Here is a 22,383-nt window from a genome sequence, read left to right as displayed (position 1 = left end):
TAAATTTGATAGAATTTATTAACATTTTTTAGTGTATGCAATAGTAGCAACAATAGTTAATACTATTTCATAAGTTGTATATGTATGAGTAAAATAATTAAATATTTTTAAATAACTCAATATTATAAAGTTTGATTTTAATTTATTGTTGAAGCTTGGCTCATTAATGATTGTAATTTTTGGTTCAAGAACTTTGATTACTTAATTATGTTAATGCTAATAGTAATGGAAGGAAATAATTAATGTCATATTTTTTTCTCTTTTATATTCAACATTGTACTTAAATTGTTGATTTTTTCTCTAAAAAATGTGAATAAATTTTGTTGATGAGTGAAAACATCACCGTTAATTGATTAATTTCAGGTATTGTTTTCCTAAAACAAATCTATCGAAAATTATTTTATTTTTTATAATAAATTTTTATATAATTTTAAAATTATATTAAAAAATTATTTTAATATTTAGATACTATTTGATGTCTCTCCAAAAATGAAATCCTGGATAGTGGTCCAACTAGAACGCCATGAGGGCCACCACTGGTTGAGAAGTAATCAAATTAAGTTTTGTTTCCATCATTTTTGTCATACGATTTTCCTAACCAGTACGTAGTAAGCATTAATTAAGAAGCCAATAAGATCTTATGGAAAATCAGGGTAATGTGTATTAATAAAAAAAAAAAATTTGGACATTAGTCAATTAATACTTGGCTTTTACATACAGTTAAAACTCTTTAAATTAATACTCAGTAAATTAATAAACTTTCTAAAATAATAAATTTGTCTAGTTCTGACTTGGACCAATGTAAAAAATTGAAAAATTTGATAAAATAATAAGATAATAATTTTTCGTGAGAACCCTTTATAATTTTTTATCCCAAGAAAATCATAAATTAATAATTCATAGAAACTGAAAAAAATATATTACACTCTATTGAAATATGATTCAATAGTTGTCTGTTTTCCTTTAAAGTTCAAGTCTATTTGGAGTTCATCTCTAACTTTTCTTATTGCATCCAATAGCTCAGATGTTGTATTTTTGTATTGTATCATAAAGTTGTGAAGAATGTTAGATGCCATAAGTGCTTCCTTTCGCATAACAAACTCCAAAGACATTGTATCATCTTCGTCATCATCCTCTGCATTGTTCTCAATGATAGTACTCACAATATCTTCTAAACTCTGAACTTTCGAACATGCTTCATTTTCACCTGGGTAGTTCATTAGATTGTTGATATCCATCTTATTACAATAGCCACATTGATTGATCATAGTCTCGAGGTCTTGAGTTTCTTCATCAAAAGTGGATTCATCCAAATTTCTTGCAACGTCACTAGCTGAACGAATTTTACAGTGTCGAAAGCAATTCGATATTGTTTCTTTTCGAACATCTATTGTCCAAGCTGGGATTGTCAAATTGATAGCATCAAAGACATTTATCTTCCTTGGATCAAATTGTCCCACCTTATAACTTTCCAATATGTTGCGATAAAACCTTCTACGGTAATGCATCTTGAAAGCTCTTATTATCCTAGCATCGCAAGGTTGAATCTTTGATGTCATGTTGGGTGGCAAGAAGAACAACTCAACGTTTCTTAGCCCTTCAATATTTCTTGGATGTGCTGGACAATTATCCACCACAAATAGAACTCTTCTATCATGCATCATTTGGTCAAATGAACAACATATTCATCAAAAAACACACTAGTCATCCATACTTTTTTGTTAGCTCGATACTGACAATCCAAGCTATTCATGTTGACATTCTTGAAGCAACGAGACTTTGCATATTTCCCAATAATCCATAGAGGAATTTTTTCAGAGCCATCTTCATTGCAACAAATAACTATCGTCAGCCTTTCTTTATCTTGTTTTCTTCCTTCAAGTTGTTTTGTTGCCCGTGAATGATCAGCTTGTAGCCTATAAAACAACCCAGTTTCATCCATATTGAAAACATCTTTCATAGGAAATTGATCAATTTTCTCCTAAATCAATACCAATTTCTGCTCCATGTCTTGTACATCAACAAACCCACTCTCGCCAAAACGACAAAATGACTTTATGCCATGTCGGTGCTTGAATTTCCCAAGCCATCCTATAGAGAAGTTAAAATTTGAATCATCATGAGGGTACACAAGTTTCATTGTATCTCTTGCCTTCTGCAAAATTAATTCTCCTGTGATATTCACACGTTCTTGATGTTGGAGAAACCACTCATAAATAACCTTTTTCATGTCAGGATATTTTGTTGGTTTGTGTCTTTTGATCTCTACTCTTCTCTTTTCTATTTCAGCAGAGAGATAGTCATCTGACCGCTTAAATGTGTTTGATATTGTTCCTTGACTAACTTTCAACTCAAATTTTCCCTCAAGCCATCTCTGCAAGTCTTTTTGTGTGCTTGCAAGATTATCTCTCTTGTACTCACACAACTCCTTACGTATTTGATCTGACATAGTTGATTTTGCAACACCTTTTAGATGAGAAGTCATCTTGTGAGATATGGTTTGAATACTCTAACACATTCATGTAATTTATATATGTCAAACTTGCTTAAGAATACATTGAACACATTTGTTCCTCTTGTTTACATTTACTGTACTTCAAAAGTCATTATTGATTTCCAATGCATATGAACACAGTAGTTACTAATTTACGTTGAGTCCTAAGGTTCGCTATAACGTAATTTTAAGAGGCATAGACTAATTTATCTTTTTGTTTGGTATGTACAGTATAATTACTTAAAAATTCTTTAAATTAATAATTAATAATTTATCGATAAACTAATAACTCTCTAAATTAATAAATTTCTTCGGTCGTAACATTATTAATTTATAGAGTTTTAACTATATCCAAATTAGCAATTCTTTGTTAAGCACTCGTCTAATCTTGCATACCTTGTGCTGTGAGCTATAAAACGTGTTTGAGGGAGGGTGCCAAGAATTTTTGAAGTCACCGAATATGACTTGGAGTCTCGGACAGGAAGATGAAAATGAGATGCACTCTTGCAAACGCGTTCTCTCTTTAGAGTGTTGTGTGGACACTGATTGCTTGAAACGACGACCTGACCTTAATTTGCATAGACTTATCTTATTCGTCAAGTAATTTTGTTTGGCTAATATTGATGATCAGAATTGTCCCAGATGAGATTCTCAACATAGTAAGATTGAAATAATTAATTGCTATCTTGCATCTGTTCCACTGTTGATTTTTTTTCCGATACTATCTATATATATATTCTCAACACAAGAATGACCTCTCTTATATATTTGTTTCAATTCACTGATTTTTGTCTCAACTTTTTCTACTTAAAATTCTTTTAACATAACTAGTTACGCTTAATCTTGTTTTCTGGTCACGCTCCTTTAATTGCGATCGATCGTGGGAATGTTCCTTACTAGCGAGTGTGTTGGTTGGGTGAACGCATGGCCTGCCAGGGTAATAATCCATCAACAAACAATACATGCTCGGATGCAAAATTGAAAAAAAAAAAAAAAAAAAGATGCCACTTTATGAATAGCTTCTGAGCAAAATGTGGCTCTATTGGCTGGGAAGTGACTCTCGGATTTTGAATATGAAAAGGGGCAAATCAAAACTCTCTAGCATAGATATAGCCTGACGTGTTTAGTACATCAGTTATTCTGAAAACAAGTTCTTCTGTTTTTAAGTCACTAAGTCTAAAAGCCAAACCATTCTTGATTCTTTTCCTTGTACTTCTTTGAGCCTAAGTGTAAAAACTTATTCTTTCCTGAATCCCCAAAGTCAAGAGAGAAAAAATAATTTATTTTCATTATCATTAGGATAAGAGAGCAATTGTTGAATGAATGGGGTTTCATTTCAATTTTGGGGAATTGTGTGTATGCAATATGAGTTATGTTGGATGAAGTTTTAGTGCATGTTTTTCTTGTAAAAATGATTGTTACTTAATTTATTTCTCTCTTCTCTTCAAAAGGAAATAAATTTAAAAATTAAGAAAAAGAAGATCAAGAAATATCATGTAAACTTCATGGTGACAAGTGCTTAAAATGTTTATTGATCATGGTCTTGGGTGTTTATTATTTTGCTTAAACCCGAATAATTTTGGCTTAAGCAAAGACAAAGAGAATACAAAGCTTCAGAATTTGATTAAGTTGAACTTTTGGCTTAAGAAATGCATATTCTAGGGATTTTATAAATAGTAGTGCACCTCTTTTTGTACTTAGCCTGTCTTTTTTTTGTAAAAATAACTTCTTTGTGTAAAGTAAGGTTCTCTTCACTTTCTTCCATTCTCCTCCTTCTATCTTGCATTTTGGTTTTACCCATGGAAATGTGTAGCTAGATCTCTCCATTGTTGAGGATAGATTGTAACTAAATATTGTTCTCATGTATTTCTTTTGAAATATTTATATATATATTTTTTATTTTTCAATGTTAGTGTTTTACTTCTATTCTTAATGCTTGTTATGGTTTATTATTAGGAAATACTTTCATAGTTTGATTGTGGGATGAGATTGTGATTGAGAAATACTCTTTTTATCTTGAACTGTGGTAAAATACCTATTAAACGTACTCCAATGTTAGGGAATAAGATGAGGGTTAATGGTTATCTTTAGATCATTCAGCTTAAAACAATTTCCTTTGTTAAATGTGCAAGGTTTGACATTTAATGGAGAAATTTAAGTATTTTCACTTAAGGAATTAAGGATTAGAATATTATTTTTAAACTATGGCTGATATAACATTGAATCTAAAGTTGGATATTGTGTTTTATTTTAAAGACAATTTGGTTCGGTGAAATCTAACCCTGACAATCTTTGCTATTTGATTTTCACTCCTTTTTATTGTGTTTCTATCTAAAAACCCAAAAATAGCTTCAATCATGTGTTATGTTTCATTTTATCCTTGTTGAATGCTAAGTTCATATTCTTATTGTTTCATTTTATAGCTTAAATAGTAAAAATTTGTAAATTTGTTAAGTATTACATAAGTTCTTAAGGAAACGATATCTCTTTCTTATCAAATATTAATTGACAACTTGATACACTTGTCAATGAGTCAACATAAGTCAAATTAACGTGAATCCAAAATCATGTTATGATTTAAACTCTACAAATTTTTTGCATAATTGTGCAGACCTCCAAGCCAATTATGTAGAGTTTTTTGCAAATTTTAATTGTGTGACTGAAAATTGATTTATGTCTTTCCTAAAATGTAGTTACTAAAGGGTAAATAGATAGATATAGAACTCAAGCAAAATTCAATTAAAGAAAACATTGTTATTACTTGATTGGACCCATTTATTCTTTACTTCCTTGTCAGATTTTCTATGTTCCTTGTGTTATTGTGTATATCTATTGAAGGCTATGGAATGATATTGTAGCAGTGTGTGCATGGTTGTGTGTTTTTCTTCAAACTTAGTAAGCTTGTGAGTTAGCATGAATTAGTACCCTTGTAGGGGGTATAAGCCAAGAAGCAACTCATAGTTTTGGCTGTGAGCATTGCAATGCATTAGCTTAGATCTTAGTCAAGGTAGTTACTGGCAAGTGTTTTGCTCAAACTCTAAATATTGATTTTCGGGATATGAGAAGTAGCCAGGGAAAAAACTTCATTTTGGTTCTGCTGACATGGACACGAGACACATAGGAGAGAGACAAACTTCCAACATGTCACTTATTGTGTTATTGTCCACAGTAAGCTGTTAGTAATAACATATCCTAACCTAAGGATTAACTTAAGCGACAAAATGCAGCAGAAACCATTTTGCTATTTTCAAATAAAATCTAAGAATTGTGATTCTAATTAATATATTTAAATAGTGTTATAATATAAGGATAAAACATAAATATAACACTTTATGTATTATTTGTATTGTTCTCAGATTAAAATTAAAATTTTACTTTAATAATCTATATAGTTTAATTGATTCATTAGAGTGCATGGGTTGTTGTAAATTTTTTAATATATATCTTTAATTTATATGAATAAAAAATACATAATAAAAGTATGCATTAAAATATTAAATGGGCTCCACAAGAACAATTTAATTAATTCAAGTTGGGCAAAATTATTAAAAGATATTTATTTCAGTAAAAAAAAATTAAAATATATTTATTAAACATGCATGAAAGTTATTCAATAACTAGTTAAAACCATTTAAATAAGAATATAGTATTAAACACTTTAATTTTTTTTAGCAATTGTTAAGATTTTAGGGTTTAAAAATCTTGAGTGCACAGACAGGACCAACAAGGTGCATGAAAGTATTATTCACAATTTCAAATTTGACCTGTATATTATCAGAAAGCGATCTTCGAAAATCAAATTCCAAGAAAACAATCACATTTTGCACTTTAGTTTAACTAGTCAACCGCAGAGAATCAACAATATATGAGTAGTCATGTAATCAAGTTATACAGGTATTGGTCCGACTTTGACCTGATATTAAGAAACGGGATACAGTGGGAAACTTTGAGAATATCTCTCGTTGTGGGAAATAATTTCAAGAGTTGATATAAAAAAGTAAAATTAAAAAAATATTTTCTTAAAAGAGACGGCATGCTTTAAGACTTGTGTAATAATTTTAGCAGTCAACTGGCGTATCAATTGGTTTAAAAAGGATATTTTTATGTGATACTTTTATGATGACACAATAATTTGAGAAGTTTTAATAATGTTAATTTTCAATCAAACAAATTATATATTACTTTTTATTTTTTTAAATTAATTCTTGATTATTATTTTTTTAAATTTTAAAAGTATAACTTTTTAAATTAAATTTTTTTATTAAAGTAATTTTAAAATTCTGAATCTTAAAATCTTTTTAGTTACTTTCAATATTTTTTATAAAAATTTTTAATTTAAACCCTAAAACCCAAAAGGGTTTTTTTTATAAAAAAAAGTTAAAAGTAACTAAAAAGATTTTAGGGTTTAAACTTTTAAAGTTATCTTTAATTATATATTCTAATTTTAAAAAGTTATAATTTAAAAAAAATCCAGCACTAATTTTAAAAAAAAAATTAGCAAGAAGACATAAATTGATTGGTTAAAAAATTAACCATATCAAAACTCCTAAAATTATTAGCCCTGCGTTCAAACTCTCTTATATATAGTGAGACACGATCGCCGAAATATAAACAGTATAGGCAGTTTTGGAGTCCCATAAGAATTATTATTTATCATGGCTTGAGTGTGAGAACTGTGGTGTATGCAACCAGTATAGTCATTCCATGGTTGTGGTGCTTCTATTTTCTGAGGTGGAAATGTCTCTGGTGTATGTAATCCTTTTGATTTCTTGTGTAATGGTGGTTCTTCTCTCCGCTGGGAATGCTAATGGGCACCATGATGATTGTCCAGACTCATTTGACTGTGGAACTTTGGGGACATTTAGCTTCCCATTCACCACTGTAGAACGCCACAATTGTGGTGTTCTTGCAATCCAAGGCTGTAATGATCCAAACCAAACATCAGTGAAGTATGTCCAGTTGAACAATAAGGGAAAACCATTCCAAGTTACACATGTAAGTAGTCATGGTCGCCGCCCTAGAAGTATTTCCATTATTGATAAGGAGTTCAGCAAGCTTCTGGAAAATGGTAGTTGTGCGGTCTTCAACTATAATATTACTGTCCCTCCTTCCTCTCCTATGGGTTATTTTGATTTGCAAAACAATATAAGCACCTTCAATTGCAGCCACCATCAACACAAACTCAACCATACAAATGACTTCATCAACTATACAAATGATTTCATCAACTATACCAGTACCAGATGTCCTTCCTCTGTTTTTTACTTTGCCCCTCCATCCTATGATGATCAGTCCCTGAGCTCTTTAATCTCCTTATGTTCTATGGTTAAACTTCCTGTCAGACAAGATTCTCAGTTCATCAAAAACCCATTTGGATTTTTAAATGCTGAAATTACTTTTGAATTCACGTTTTCGGATGACTGTATCCGGTGTTCCGAGGATGGAAGGAGCTTATGTCGACCAGACAGCAACGGAAAATTTCATTGTGCCTCTCCCACGAGGTAATACATTAACAAAACCTTCACACTTTTTTTATTTCTGAACTGCGAACAAACAAGTTTACCCCACTTGAAATTTATAGAACTAATTAACTTGTTTTTTCCCCTCAACAGTTAAAATTTTGCCAATTAATTACTTCCTGTTTATTTACTTCCTGTTTATTTACTTCTGTATTTAAGCAACATGTCTGTGTGTGATATATAATTTTTTTTGTTTGCTCGACATTTAACTAGCCTCACTATACTTCTTTATTATCTGCAGGAAAAGTAGAGTTTCGATTCGGAATCTAGGATTGCTGCTAGGTAACGTACAGATTTTAACATTCAAATAGTTTGTGCTTCCAAACGTTTGGCCGTTTACTTTGAAATTAGATAAAATTTCTTCTGATGAAATTATATTTAAACCATTTAACATAATTTCACAGTAAAACATTTGCTTTTGTTCAAAAGTCAGAAAAGTTAATTTTCTAACATAAAGCAAATGGAAATTTAATTAGTTGATCCTATGTATTATATATATATATATATATATATATATATATATATATATATATATATATATATATATATATATAAACACGAAAATTTTAACATTAAACTAATTAAAAAGGGAATTCTGCGAGGTTTGCTTAATAGTGAATATGATTAAAAAAAAGTAAAAACAGTTAGTTTTGCTATACAAATTAAACTTAATTTTTCCGTTTCTTTAACGGTGATAATGAGGTACCGGTTTAACGCTCAATACCTTATGTAAACACTTAACTCTCACCATTAGGTCAACTTTAGTAGGTCAAAATAAAAAAATTCCTTACACAAAATTCTTACTTACACTAAACATTTTCCTTTTTTGTAAAATAAATTCCCCAGCTTGGACCTTGGTGGCTATGGGAGTTGTAGTGATGATCTTGGTTTGCTGCATCAGGACCAAGATTTTCTCTCTCACGTCTCTCTTGTGGTGGAGGGAGACCCCAACCCATCGAATTATTGAGGAGCTTGTGAATGAACATGGACCCCTTCCTACAACTAGGTACAATTATTTAGAGGTTAAGAAAATGACCAATTCTTTTGGAAACAAATTAGGCCAAGGGGGATTTGGTAGTGTTTACAAAGGAAAGTTACAAGATGGACGTCTTGTTGCGGTGAAGATTTTAAGTGAATCAAAAGGCAATGGAGAAGAGTTCATAAATGAAGTTGCTAGTATCAGTAGGACTTCACATGTTAACATTGTTAGACTCTTGGGATTTTGTCTTGATAGTTCTAAACGAGCTCTAATATATGAGTTTATGCCTAATGGATCTCTTGACAAGTTTATATATGAAGAGAAAAATCCATTACAAGTTCCTCACCATTTGAATTGCAAAATATTGTATGATATTGCTATTGGCATTGCTCGTGGATTAGAATACTTACACAGAGGTTGCAACACTAGAATCTTGCATTTTGACATAAAACCTCATAACATATTACTAGATGAGGATTTCTGTCCAAAAATTTCAGATTTTGGACTTGCAAAAATATGCCCAAGAAAAGAAAGCAAAATATCGATATTTGGTGCTCGAGGAACTGCTGGCTATATTGCCCCAGAAGTTTTTTCTAGAAATTTTGGCGAAGTATCACACAAGTCAGATGTTTATAGTTATGGAATGATGGTCTTAGAAATGGTTGGAGGGAGAAAAAATATTAAGACTGAAGTAGACCGTTCAAGTGAAATATATTTTCCTCATTGGATTTATGAGCGTCTTGCATCAAATCAAGAACTTGGTTTACAGAATATAAGAAATGAGAGTGATGATAAAATGACGAGAAAGATGACAATAGTGGGCTTATGGTGCATACAAACTCATCCTTCAACTCGACCAACCATAAGTAAAGTGGTGGAAATGTTAGAAAGTGAAGTTGAGTTCTTGCAAATTCCACCTAAACCTTTTTTGTCTTCTCCTTCAAGCTCTTAGCCCACTTGTCACGCGAGACTCTTACTTTATGAGAATACTAAGATGTAATGTATGTTGTATTTTATTGGATTTACTACTATTTTATTTTCCATTTAGTTTGAATTTATAAATTTGATTAGTGATTACCTTGAAACATGATTGGTAACCACTTTAATAACACTTCATAAATTATAGTCATTTATTGACTTAATATATGCTTCTAATCGATATCTATATATACAGACTTAATTACAGTAACATTTACTTTTTTATATTACAAATTGAAAGAAGTTGACACCTGAACGGGTCCTCCCATTTTTAGTGCTCTGGACGAATTAAGAAAATCCTACCCTTGGAATCATTTAATTATTATCCTTCATTTAAATTTTTAGTGGCATGGACGAATTGAGAAAATTATTTCCTTGTAAGCAACTTTATCTAATCTGTGTCATAATTTCAAATAGGATTTTAACAATTTTAAATTTGATAGAATTTATTAACATTTTTTAGTGTATGCAATAGTAGCAACAATAGTTAATACTATTTCATAAGTTGTATATGTATGAGTAAAATAATTAAATATTTTTAAATAACTCAATATTATAAAGTTTGATTTTAATTTATTGTTGAAATTTGGCTCATTAATGATTGTAATTTTTGGTTCAAGAACTTTGATTACTTAATTATGTTAATGCTAATAGTAATGGAAGGAAATAATTAATGTCATATTTTTTTCTCTTTTATATTCAACATTGTACTTAAATTGTTGATTTTTTCTCTAAAAAATGTGAATAAATTTTGTTGATGAGTGAAAACATCACCGTTAATTGATTAATTTCAGGTATTGTTTTCCTAAAACAAATCTATCGAAAATTATTTTATTTTTTATAATAAATTTTTATATAATTTTAAAATTACATTAAAAAATTGTTTTAATATTTAGATACTATTTGATGTCTCTCCAAAAATGAAATCCTGGATAGTGGTCCAACTAGAACGCCATGAGGGCCACCACTGGTTGAGAAGTAATCAAATTAAGTTTTGTTTCCATCATTTTTGTCATACGATTTTCCTAACCAGTACGTAGTAAGAATTAATTAAGAAGCCAATAAGATCTTATGGAAAATCAGGGTAATGTGTATTAATAATAAAAAAAAAACTTTTGGACATTAGTCAATTAATACTTGACTTTTACATACACTAAAAACTCTTTAAATTAATAACTCTTTAAATTAATACTCAGTAAATTAATAAACTTTCTAAAATAATAAATTTGTCTAGTTTTTGGACCAATGTAAAAAATTGAAAAATTTGATAAAATAATAAGATAATAATTTTTTATGAGATCCCTTTATAATTTTTTATCCCAAGAAAATCATAAATTAATAATTCATAGAAACTAAAAAATATATATTACACTCTATTGAAATATGATTCAATAGTTGTCTATTTTCCTTTAAAGTTCAAGTCTATTTGGAGTTCATCTCTAACTTTTCTTATTGCATTCAATAGCTCAGGTGTTGTATTTTTGTATTGTATCATAAAGTTATGAAGAATGTTAGATGCCATAAGTGCTTCCTTTCGCATAACAAACTCCAAAGACACTGTATCATCTTCACCATCATCCTCTGCATTGTTCTCAATGATAGTACCCACAATATCTTCTAAACTCTGAACTTCCGAACATGCTTCATTTTCACCTGGGTAGTTCATTAGATTGTTGATATCCATCTTATTACGATAGCCACATTGATTGATCATAGTCTCGAGGTCTTGGGTTTCTTCATCAAAAGTGGATTCATCCAAATTTCTTGCAACGTCACTAGCTGAACGAATTTTATAGTGTCGAAAGCAATTCGCTATTGTTTCTTTTCGAACATCTATTGTCCAAGCTGGGATTGTCAAATTGATAGCATCAAAGACATTTATCTTCCTTGGATCAAATTGTCCCACCTTATAACTTTCCAATATGTTGCGATAAAACCTTCTACGGTAATGCATCTTGAAAGCTCTTATTATCCTAGCATCACAAGGTTGAATCTTTGATGTCATGTTAGGTGGCAAGAAGAACAACTCAACGTTTCTTAGCCCTTCAATATTTCTTGGATGTGCTGGACAATTATCCACCACAAGTAGAACTCTTCTATCATGCATCATTTGGTCAAATGAACGAACATATTCATCAAAAAACACACTAGTCATCCATACTTTTTTGTTAGCTCGATACTGACAATCCAAGCTATTCATGTTGACATTCTTGAAGCAACGAGACTTTGCATATTTCCCAATAATCCATAGAGGAATTTTTTCAGAGCCATCTTCATTGCAACAAATAACTATCGTTAGCATTTCTTTATCTTGTTTTCTTCCTTCAAGTTGTTTTGTTGCCCGTGAATGATCAGCTTGTAGCCTATAAAACAACCCAGTTTCATCCATATTGAAAACATTTTTCATAGGGAACTGATCAATTTTCTCCCAAATCAATACCAATTTTTGCTCCATGTCTTGTACATCAACAAACCCACTCTCGCCAAAACGACAAAATGACTTTATGCCATGTCGGTGCTTGAATTTCCCAAGCCATCCTATAGAGAAGTTAAAATTTGAATCATCACGAGGGTACACGAGTTTCATTGTATCTCTTGCCTTCTGCAAAATTAATTCTCCTGTGATATTCACACGTTCTTGATGTTGGAGAAACCACTCATAAATAACCTTTTTCATGTTAGGATATTTTGTTGGTTTGTGTCTTTTGATCTCTGCTCTTCTCTTTTCTATTTCAGCAGAGAGATAGTCATCTGACCGCTTAAGTGTGTTTGATATTATTCCTTGACTAACTTTCAACTCAAATTTTCCCTCAAGCCATCTCTGCAAGTCTTTTTGTGTTCTTGCAAGATTATCTCTCTTGTACTCACACAACTCCTTACGTATTTGATCTGACATAGTTGATTTTGCAACACCTTTTAAATGAGAAGTCATCTTGTGAGATATGGTTTGAATACTCTAACACATTCATGTAATTTATATATGTCAAACTTGCTTAAGAATACATTGAACACATTTGTTCCTCTTGTTTACATTTATTGTACTTCAAAAGTCATTATTGATTTCCAATGCATATGAATACAGTAGTTACTAATTTACGTTGAGTCTCAAGGTTCGCTGTATCGTAATTTTAAGAGGCATAGACTAATTTACCTTTTTGTTTGGTATGTACAGTATAATTACTTAAAAATTCTTTAAATTAATAATTAATAATTTATCGATAAACTAATAACTCTCTAAATTAATAAATTTCTTCGGTCGTAACATTATTAATTTATAGAGTTTTAACTATATCCAAATTAGCAATTCTTTGTTAAGCACTCGTCTAATCTTGCATACCTTGTGCTGTGAGCTATAAAACGTGTTTGAGGGAGGGTGCCAAGAATTTTTGAAGTCACCGAATATGACTTGGAGTCTCGGACAGGAAGATGAAAATGAGATGCACTCTTGCAAACGCGTTCTCTCTTTAGAGTGTTGTGTGGACACTCATTGCTTGAAACGACGACCTGACCTTAATTTGCATAGACTTATCTTATTCGTCAAGTAATTTTGTTTGGCTAATATTGATGATCAGAATTGTCCCAGATGAGATTCTCAACATAGTAAGATTGAAATAATTAATTGCTATCTTGCATTTGTTCCACTGTTGATTTTTTTTCCGATACTATCTATATATATATTCTCAACACAAGAATGACCTCTCTTATATATTTGTTTCAATTCACTGATTTTTGTCTCAACTTTTTCTACTTAAAATTCTTTTAACATAACTAGTTACGCTTAATCTTGTTTTCTGGTCACGCTCCTTTAATTGCGATCGATCGTGGGAATGTTCCTTACTAGCGAGTGTGTTGGTTGGGTGAACGCATGGCCTGCCAGGGTAATAATCCAGCAACTTTCATTATTGTTTCTTGGACCTTTCGTTATATTTGGAAAAGTTTATTTTAAAATATAATTTGTATTTCAAAATAAACTTTTCAAAAATATAATAAGAAATACAAGAAACAATAATAAGAGTGTAAGAAGCAAGAGCCGGTGGCAGTGCGTGATCATCATTCATCCAATAAGAGCCTATTTAAGAAGGATTTGATTCTTTTATGAAACACTATATGAACATTTTGGATTTGATTATTTTAAAATGAGTAAAGTGCATTTATAACCGTTAATAAAAAATCAAGGGTTCAAAAGTAATAAAATTAAATACATATATAATATAAAATTAATTATAGTCTTAATTATTATTTTCTAATTATTATACTTTATTTTCTAAAGTGCATTCCTTGGTCATTTTAGAAGTTTCAAATATGAAGGTTTTTCAATTTAGTTTCACACTGACATATATTCTTTATTTCAAATTAATTAATGTTTAAGATTTTTTTTCATAAATTAAGAATAACCGTAAACATATGTTACTTGTTGAAATATTTTTACTAAAATATATTTTCTCTTCATACACGTATTATTGTAATTATTGGGGAATAATAAAGGTGGTTAGATTGATGTTTGTTGAAGGTAAATTTAGAATAAAAGTTTTAATATTTTATTAAAAATTAAAAATATCAATCAATATTTTTTTTGCTGTTAAAATATCAATCATTTTATTTTGTCATGAAGCAATTAATCTCTGGAAATGTCGATTTCCATGAGAGCAGTGTTCCACACCTCTAGCTCGTCAATCACGGAGCTAGAATAAGCAACACGGGAATCTCAAATTTATAGTGATTAATTATTAGTTATAACTATAGCTGGGTATATCATTATCTGGCCCATTTAGGTTTAATCCTCAATAGTTTAGCGTGAGGTTTTACTAATTAATAATTAATTAAATTCTATAATATAATAACATATTAATAAATTATGAAGTAAATAATTAACAAAAAAATCTTATTATTCTAAATATATTTAATACAAAAATTTATGAGTTACTGAGTGTGTTTGATTTGTATTTTTATTTTTTGTTTTTATTTTTTGAAAATTATTTTCATTTTCGGGTGTTTCGTTTGACTGTTTTTTGTTTTTATTTTTACTGAAAATAGAAAATAGTGATGAAAATATGTTTAGTTTAATTTTTGAAAATATTTTTAATGAAAATAAAAACAGAAAACAATCAAAAATAAAAATAATAAAATATCATTTTTAATTGAAATTAGAAGTCTCATTTTGGGTAAAATGAAATTGTGGTGGCATGTAATTTTAAAGCAAATATAAAAATACAAAAAAGATAAGAACTCAATACATCATAAATATTTTCAGTATTTTTTTATCTAAAAATAAAAAATAAGAAGTCAAACCAAACATATTTTTAGAATTCTAATCTTTTGAAAATGAAAACAGTTCTTAGAAAATGAAAACAGAAAATGAAGATGCAAACCAAACATATCCTGAAAATATAATCTTAAAAACATGATTGATTTTACATCTTATTTTTTGCGGGAGAAGAGAAAAACATGTGAAGAAAAGAAAGGAACTGTATTTTAATAATCGAGGGTCCTGTTTTTAAATTGAAAATAGTGAAAACAGAATTTTATTTTATTGTTTCCATTTTTTGTTTACTTGAAAAAAAAATTATTGAAAATATTTTTAAAAATCTAATTACATATTTTGATCACCATTTTCTATTTTAAGTAAAAATAAAAACATGAAACAACCAAACCAAAATATCCTTAATTTTCAAATCTAAATTTTAACCACACGGATAATACTTAATAAAAATATACTTAAATATATTTTTCATACCTAGATTACACCTCATTTTCAATTTATTATCTAATTCTATTTTTATCTAAGTATCTTAACATTTTTAAACTTTTGTAATTGTTTAAAAAAAGCAACACAAGCCGACTCTAACAAAAACACCAATGCTAACTTGCACCAGTAACTTTTGTGATTCCGTGTTTTTTTCTGTACACATTTTATCTGGTTTTTGGCGACAAAAATGGACGAACAAATAGGCATTTTGTTCATCTATGGAAGGAGAATAAAACTCATTAATCAATTTCAAAGAATCAATTTGAACTACTTCATTATTTTGAGAAAATAAAGAACGAAAATCGTGTTAGTTTATAAACATGTTTCTTTTTAATTGCTCTCTGGGGAGGTGTTAACGATGTGGTTAAGGATGAAGGCACCGGAGGTCGGAGTGAGAGATGCAATGATAGGGAGATCCAGAAGAAGAGTGTTAAATATAGATGTTCTTTTCTTAAATTTAATTTAAATACTTTTTAAAATTAAAAAAATAAATAATGATGTAAAAAATCAGAGATAACAATTCCGCATCCCAACTTGACGTGTTAGTGATAAATTGATATTTTGGCTGTCCCTAAATATCAAATGAAAAAGTTTAGTAGCAAAATAAATAAATAAAATCAAATAATAAATAAAAAAATATTTTTCATATGAAAAACATATTTAACTCATAAAAAAATACAAATATATGCGCCTTCTGTCTGTGGTTGACTGGTTGGTTAACCGGGAGAAATTAGTGGACCAAATTCCTTAAGCCCGCTGAACTAAAAGGCAAATCCACGTGTTGAGCTGCATATAACACAGCGCCACGCGCATTCACAGCCATAATTTCAATTTTTTATGATTTTGCAATAATTTTTTGAGTTTTGATATTATTAATTTTTAAATTAATTAAATTCCATATCATCTTTTTATTAATTATTTTTTCAATACAAATTAGTCTTTAATTATTATTTTTTAAAATTGTAATTTTTTAAATTGAAAAAAAATATTATTAACGATAATTTTAAATTTATCTTTAATCATATTTTCTAATTTAAAAGTATTAAAAATAATTAATTTTGTTTAGATTCAAAAATTTTGAAAATTATTTTTAATCATATTTTTTAATTTTATAAATAATAATCAAGAATTAATTTAAAATAAAAATAATATAATTTAATTGATTAAAAAATTAATAATATCAAAATCTTCCAAATTGTTAGAGACACACTAGAACTCTCATTAAACCCTCAAGTCAAGACTTGCGTAATCACATTTTGCTGGTCAACTGGCGTATCAATTGATTAAAAAGAATTTGAAGTTTTATATACCGCCAAGAAGTGAGGAACAAGTTGTGGAAAATATAAAGGGAGGGTTTGGGAGTCAACAAGAATTATTGCTTGACTTGAGTTGAGGGTGATCGAGAACTTTACTGTGGTGTATAGGCATTACATGGTTGTGGAAATGTCTCCGGCTTATGTACTTTGGTTCCTTTTGTTTTCTTCTCTACCGCTGCTGCTTCTCTCAGAAGGGAATGCAAATGGACACCGTGATGATTGTCCAGACTCATTTGACTGCGGAAGCATCGGGAGAATTCACTTCCCATTCACGACGGTAGAACGCCACAACTGTGGTGTTCTGGCAATCCGTGACTGTAATGATTCCAACCAAACATCAGCGAAGCATGTCCAGTTGACCAAAGGAGGAAAACTATTCCAAGTTACGCAAGTTAATTGTAAGTGGTGGTGGCCCTGTAGTATTTCTATTATCGACCAGGATTTCAGAGGGCTTCTGGAAAATGGTAGTTGTAAGGCCTTGAGCTATAACATTACGGTCCCTCCCTCCTCTGCTTTAGGTTATTTTTATGTGCAAAACAATATTAGCATCTTCAACTGCAGCCGCCATCTACGCACACTCAACCATACAAATGGCTTCATCAACTATACCAGCACCAGATGTCCTTCCTCTGTTTTTTACTTTGCCCCTCCTGATTCTCAGACCCTGCGCTCTTTTACCTCTTCATATTCAATGGTTCAACTTCCAAAAAGAATAGATTCTGAGTTCTTCAAAGGCGATCCATTTGGATTTTTAACTGCTGAAATTACTTTTGAATTCATGTTTTCGGATGACTGTATCCGGTGTCACGAGGAAGGAAAGGGCTTTTGTGAACCAGACAGCAACGGAAAAATTCATTGTGCCACGAGGTAATACATTAACTAAACTTGTACAAAACAGTTAATGGTTGCATGAATATTTATATAATTAAGTAGATTTTTTACAATCTTCACAGCCTTTTCTTTTTATTTCTGAACTGCTAAAAATAAGTTAACTCCGCAAATTCTTTTTTCCGCTCAACTGTCAAATTTTGACAATCAATCCCTGCTTGATTTCTTCTTTATTAATTAATAATTGCGACTTGGATTTACTAATTATAGAACTTTGTTTAGTTAGCTCTTTATCGACTTTTAACTAGGCCCAGTGTCGTTCTTTTTTATCTAATCGGAACAACTGCTGCTTTTAAATTACGCAGGAAAAGTACGGTTATGACACGGAAGATAGCATTGATTCTAGGTAATCTTCAGATTAATATTCAAATATATCGTGCTTCTAAATTTAAGGCTTATTTGTGTTAAAGCTAAGTAAACTTAATTTTATTAAAACTAATTTGTAACTGTTAAACATGATGAAATTGAAGTATCTATTCATTAAATTAAAATTAAAATATCTATCGAATTTCTCTTTTCACGTATAAACGTAATAAAAAAGTATTTTCGTTCATAAACTTCTAATGAGTATTGTTCTGCGTTTGAAGTTTAGTGTTAATGCGAAATTCACCTCAAAATTATAACACATAAGCAACTATTAGCTACTTCAAAGGTAACCTACATCTACTGCTGTGCGTCATGAATTTATCTTTTTAGTTTAAACATGTAATTTAGTCCTTACATCTACACGTGTCAAATATTCTCAACTTAGTTCTTATATATAATAACTTATTTAGCCTGGTGTGCAAAAGTTACCTATTTAGTCTTTGTCATTATACATTGACACACGTTAATTCTCTTATGCATTAATATTCTTAATTTAATTCTTATCCATATAATGCATTTTTAACTTGATCCCTACAAAGACCAAATTAATATACGTTATACCTAGTGGTAACAAATTAAGAATAAGTAAAAAAAGTTAACAATAACCAAGACTAAATTAATAATGTTTATCCATATAGCTTCTAATTTGATAAATTTTTACTTACAATTCAAATTAAGAATTTACCACGCATATAGGAATTAAATTATATGTTTAACCTATATTTTACCTATGCACCAAATTTCAACGTCACACTTTCTTGTGTTTCCCAACATTAATGAAACGAATATTTTTTTATACAACCTAAGACTCATTTATCATATTAATTTCACTGAATTTAATTGTGTATTATTGAAAATTGTCACCCAGTAGGCTAGTACCTTAAATTAAAGAATTAAAAAAAATATTAAAGCATGCTATTATTACACTTACAATGATTTTTAATATATTTTAACACAATTATGATTTATGAGTAAAAACATTTTAGTATATTTTTTAATCAAGAATATTCTTTAATCAGAGCAGCATGACTCTTTTTAACTAACAAACCATGAATCCCGCCTCCCCCCTTTCTTTGATCCATATATTGGATATGAAATTGAAAGAAAAAACAAACTGAAATCTGAGTTGATCAATTGTTAAACTAATTAAAAGTTGCAACCTTTGAAGGCGCCGTCGTAGGACCATGTATCATAGTCGGGTTGTTCCTCACATTACGTCACTGCAAACGGAAATATGGTCAATCCAGCAACACTTGTGCTGATTCCTTCCCAAATCCTGACACCGAGACTGACAGGATCTTCTTTGGGGTACCCGTCTTCTCCTATAAGGAGCTTCAAGAAGCAACCAACAATTTTGACCCCACTAGAAAGCTAGGAGATGGAGGCTTTGGCACTGTTTACTATGGTCAGCATTTAATTAATATACTATATGGCTCAATTCAATTTCTACTTTCAGTAGAATCGCTTTTCAATCTTAATGATTCACTTAAGTTAATATTGATCTTTAAAAAACCAGGGACACTAAGAGATGGAAGGGAAGTTGCAATCAAGCATCTATTTGAGCACAACTACAAGAGAGTGCAACAGTTTATGAACGAAATTGAGATCCTTACCCGCTTACGCCACAGAAATCTTGTGTCCCTCTATGGCTGCACTTCACGTCACGGCCAAGAGCTACTTCTTGTATATGAATATGTTCCTAATGGCACAGTTGCTAGCCATCTCCATGGTGATTTGGCAAGGGTTGGATTGTTGACATGGCCTATTCGAATGCAAATTGCCATAGAGACAGCTACTGCATTGGCCTATCTCCATGCTTCTAACATCATCCACCGTGATGTCAAAACCAACAACATTCTACTTGACATTAGTTTTTCGGTTAAGGTGGCAGATTTTGGGCTTTCAAGATTGCTCCCCCAATGATGTAAGCCATGTCTCCACAGCTCCACAAGGGTCTCCGGGGTATGTTGATCCTGAATATTTCCGATGCTACCGCCTCACGGACAAAAGTGATGTGTATAGCTTTGGAGTTGTTCTCATGGAGCTAATATCATTATGCCAGCAGTTGATACAGTCAGGGAAAGAGATGAAGTTAACTTGGCAAATCTTGCCATGAAAAAGATTCACAAGGGAAAACTTAGTGAGCTTGTAGACCCATCCTTTGGTTTTGAGACAGACCAACAAGTTAAAAGGGTGATAACTTCAGTGGCAGAATTGGCCTTTCGGTGCATTCAAGCGGACAATGAATTAAGGCCCTCTATGGATGAAGTTCTGGAAGCACTCAAGAATATTGGAGGTGGGAAATTTGAGTCTGAGCATATAGAGAAAGAAGGTGATAGTGGTGGTGTTATCTCTTCCACTTCCACGGAACAAGTCCATCCACCAGTTGAATTTCTTATGAATGAGAAGCTACCAGCTTCGCCAAAGTCTTTGACTGAGAAATGGGAAAGTGAATCTACAACGCCTAATGCCAGTGGTTAATCACTTTTTTTTCTAATAATAACAGTAGTTTTTCCATGTTTTGGTAAAAAGTAAAAATATACTACTACAACCGAACTCCTTTTTTCCCTTCAATGTTCATAGTTGCAGTGCAGTAAGGTTTGTTGATGAAGCACGGACAACTCATGTTTGAAGTGCTGCAGTTTCAGACTCGTTTTCCACCTGATTCCTATCTGATATGTGATAAATATTTCTCATTATTTTTTTAGTAAACCATCAAAGTTGTTCATAAGAATGTGAGCCGCTAGGAAGTTGGTCCCTGAAAATTTTGAATTAGGTTTTATATTGTTGCGAGTAATCTTGGAATTTTTTTGCCTAAGCTTCAGGTTCAATTGATGCGTAAGTGATTGCTCACTTCTTATTTTGCTTTTTCTCGTTCTGAGGTCATTTTATCGAGGGATTAAATAATTAACTCAACAAAAAAAGTCAAAAGAACAGAGACAAGCAGAGGCAAAGAGTAATCTTGATGATTCATTTTTTTTTTAAAAAATAGTTCAAATTCCGAATCTGAATCTTTGAATGTAGTACACAATACCATAAGAGCCATCAACAAACAATACATGCTCGGATGCAAAATTGAAAAAAAAAAAAAAAAAGATGCCACTTTATGAATAGCTTCTGAGCAAAATGTGGCTCTATTGGCTGGGAAGTGACTCTCGGATTTTGAATATGAAAAGGGGCAAATCAAAACTCTCTAGCATAGATATAGCCTGACGTGTTTAGTACATCAGTTATTCTGAAAACAAGTTCTTCTGTTTTTAAGTCACTAAGTCTAAAAGCCAAACCATTCTTGATTCTTTTCCTTGTACTTCTTTGAGTCTAAGTGTAAAAACTTATTCTTTCCTGAATCCCCAAAGTCAAGAGAGAAAAAATAATTTATTTTCATTATCATTAGGATAAGAGAGCAATTGTTGAATGAATGGGGTTTCATTTAAATTTAGGGGAATTGTGTGTATGCAATATGAGTTATGTTGGATGAAGTTTTAGTGCATGTTTTTCTTGTAAAAATGATTGTTACTTAATTTATTTCTCTCTTCTCTTCAAAAGGAAATAAATTTTAAAAAATTAAGAAAAAGAAGATCAAGAAATATCATGTAAACTTCATGGTGACAAGTGCTTAAAATGTTTATTGATCATGGTCTTGGGTGTTTATTATTTTGCTTAAACCCGAACAATTTTGGCTTAAGCAAAAACAAAGAGAATACAAAGCTTCAGAATTTGATTAAGTTGAACTTTTGGCTTAAGCTGATTTTCCTTGAAATGCATATTCTAGGGATTTTATAAATAGTAGTGCACCTCTTTTTGTACTTAGCCTGTCTTTTTTGTAAAAATAACTTCTTTGTGTAAAGTAAGGTTCTCTTCACTTTCTTCCATTCTCCTCCTTCTATCTTGCATTTTGGTTTTACCCATGGAAATGTGTAGCTAGATCTCTCCATTGTTGAGGCTAGATTGTAACTAAATATTGTTCTCATGTATTTTTTTTGAAATATTTATATATATTTTTTATATTTTTCAATGCTAATGTTTTACTTCTATTCTTAATGCTTGTTATGGTTTATTATTAGGAAATACTTTCATAGCTTGATTGTGGGATGAGA

General features: G+C 30.6%; 1 protein-coding gene and 2 pseudogenes across 1 annotated transcript; 1 reads left to right on the top strand and 2 right to left on the bottom strand.

Moving 5' to 3' along the window:
• Positions 1 to 920: 920 nt before the first annotated feature.
• On the bottom strand, positions 921 to 2,485 carry LOC114402271 (annotated as a pseudogene).
• A 4,635-nt stretch (positions 2,486 to 7,120) lies between these two features.
• On the top strand, positions 7,121 to 21,147 carry LOC114401449 (annotated as a pseudogene).
• Positions 11,370 to 12,902, bottom strand: LOC114401450 (CENP-B homolog protein 2-like). Its single transcript, XM_028363960.1, has 2 exons — positions 11,594 to 12,902; positions 11,370 to 11,551 (listed from the first exon to the last, which is right to left on the bottom strand). The coding sequence occupies exons 1-2, from the start codon at positions 12,900 to 12,902 to the stop codon at positions 11,370 to 11,372; spliced, it is 1,491 nt and encodes a 496-aa protein (XP_028219761.1).
• Positions 21,148 to 22,383: the final 1,236 nt, after the last annotated feature.

This window comes from Glycine soja, chromosome 20 (assembly GCF_004193775.1).
Source record: "Glycine soja cultivar W05 chromosome 20, ASM419377v2, whole genome shotgun sequence".
Classification (NCBI taxonomy): Eukaryota; Viridiplantae; Streptophyta; class Magnoliopsida; order Fabales; family Fabaceae; genus Glycine; species Glycine soja.
This window is presented reverse-complemented; position numbering and strand designations above follow the sequence as displayed.

Excerpts from the sequence above, each read along its gene's own strand:
- LOC114401450 (XM_028363960.1), bottom strand. The coding sequence starts at position 12,902 with ATGACTTCTCATTTAAAAGGTGTTGCAAAATCAACTATGTCAGATCAA. Across the intron at positions 11,552-11,593 it reads AGCATGTTCGGAAGTTCAGA|AGGATGATGGTGAAGATGAT; the intron begins GTTTAGAAGATA and ends AGAACAATGCAG.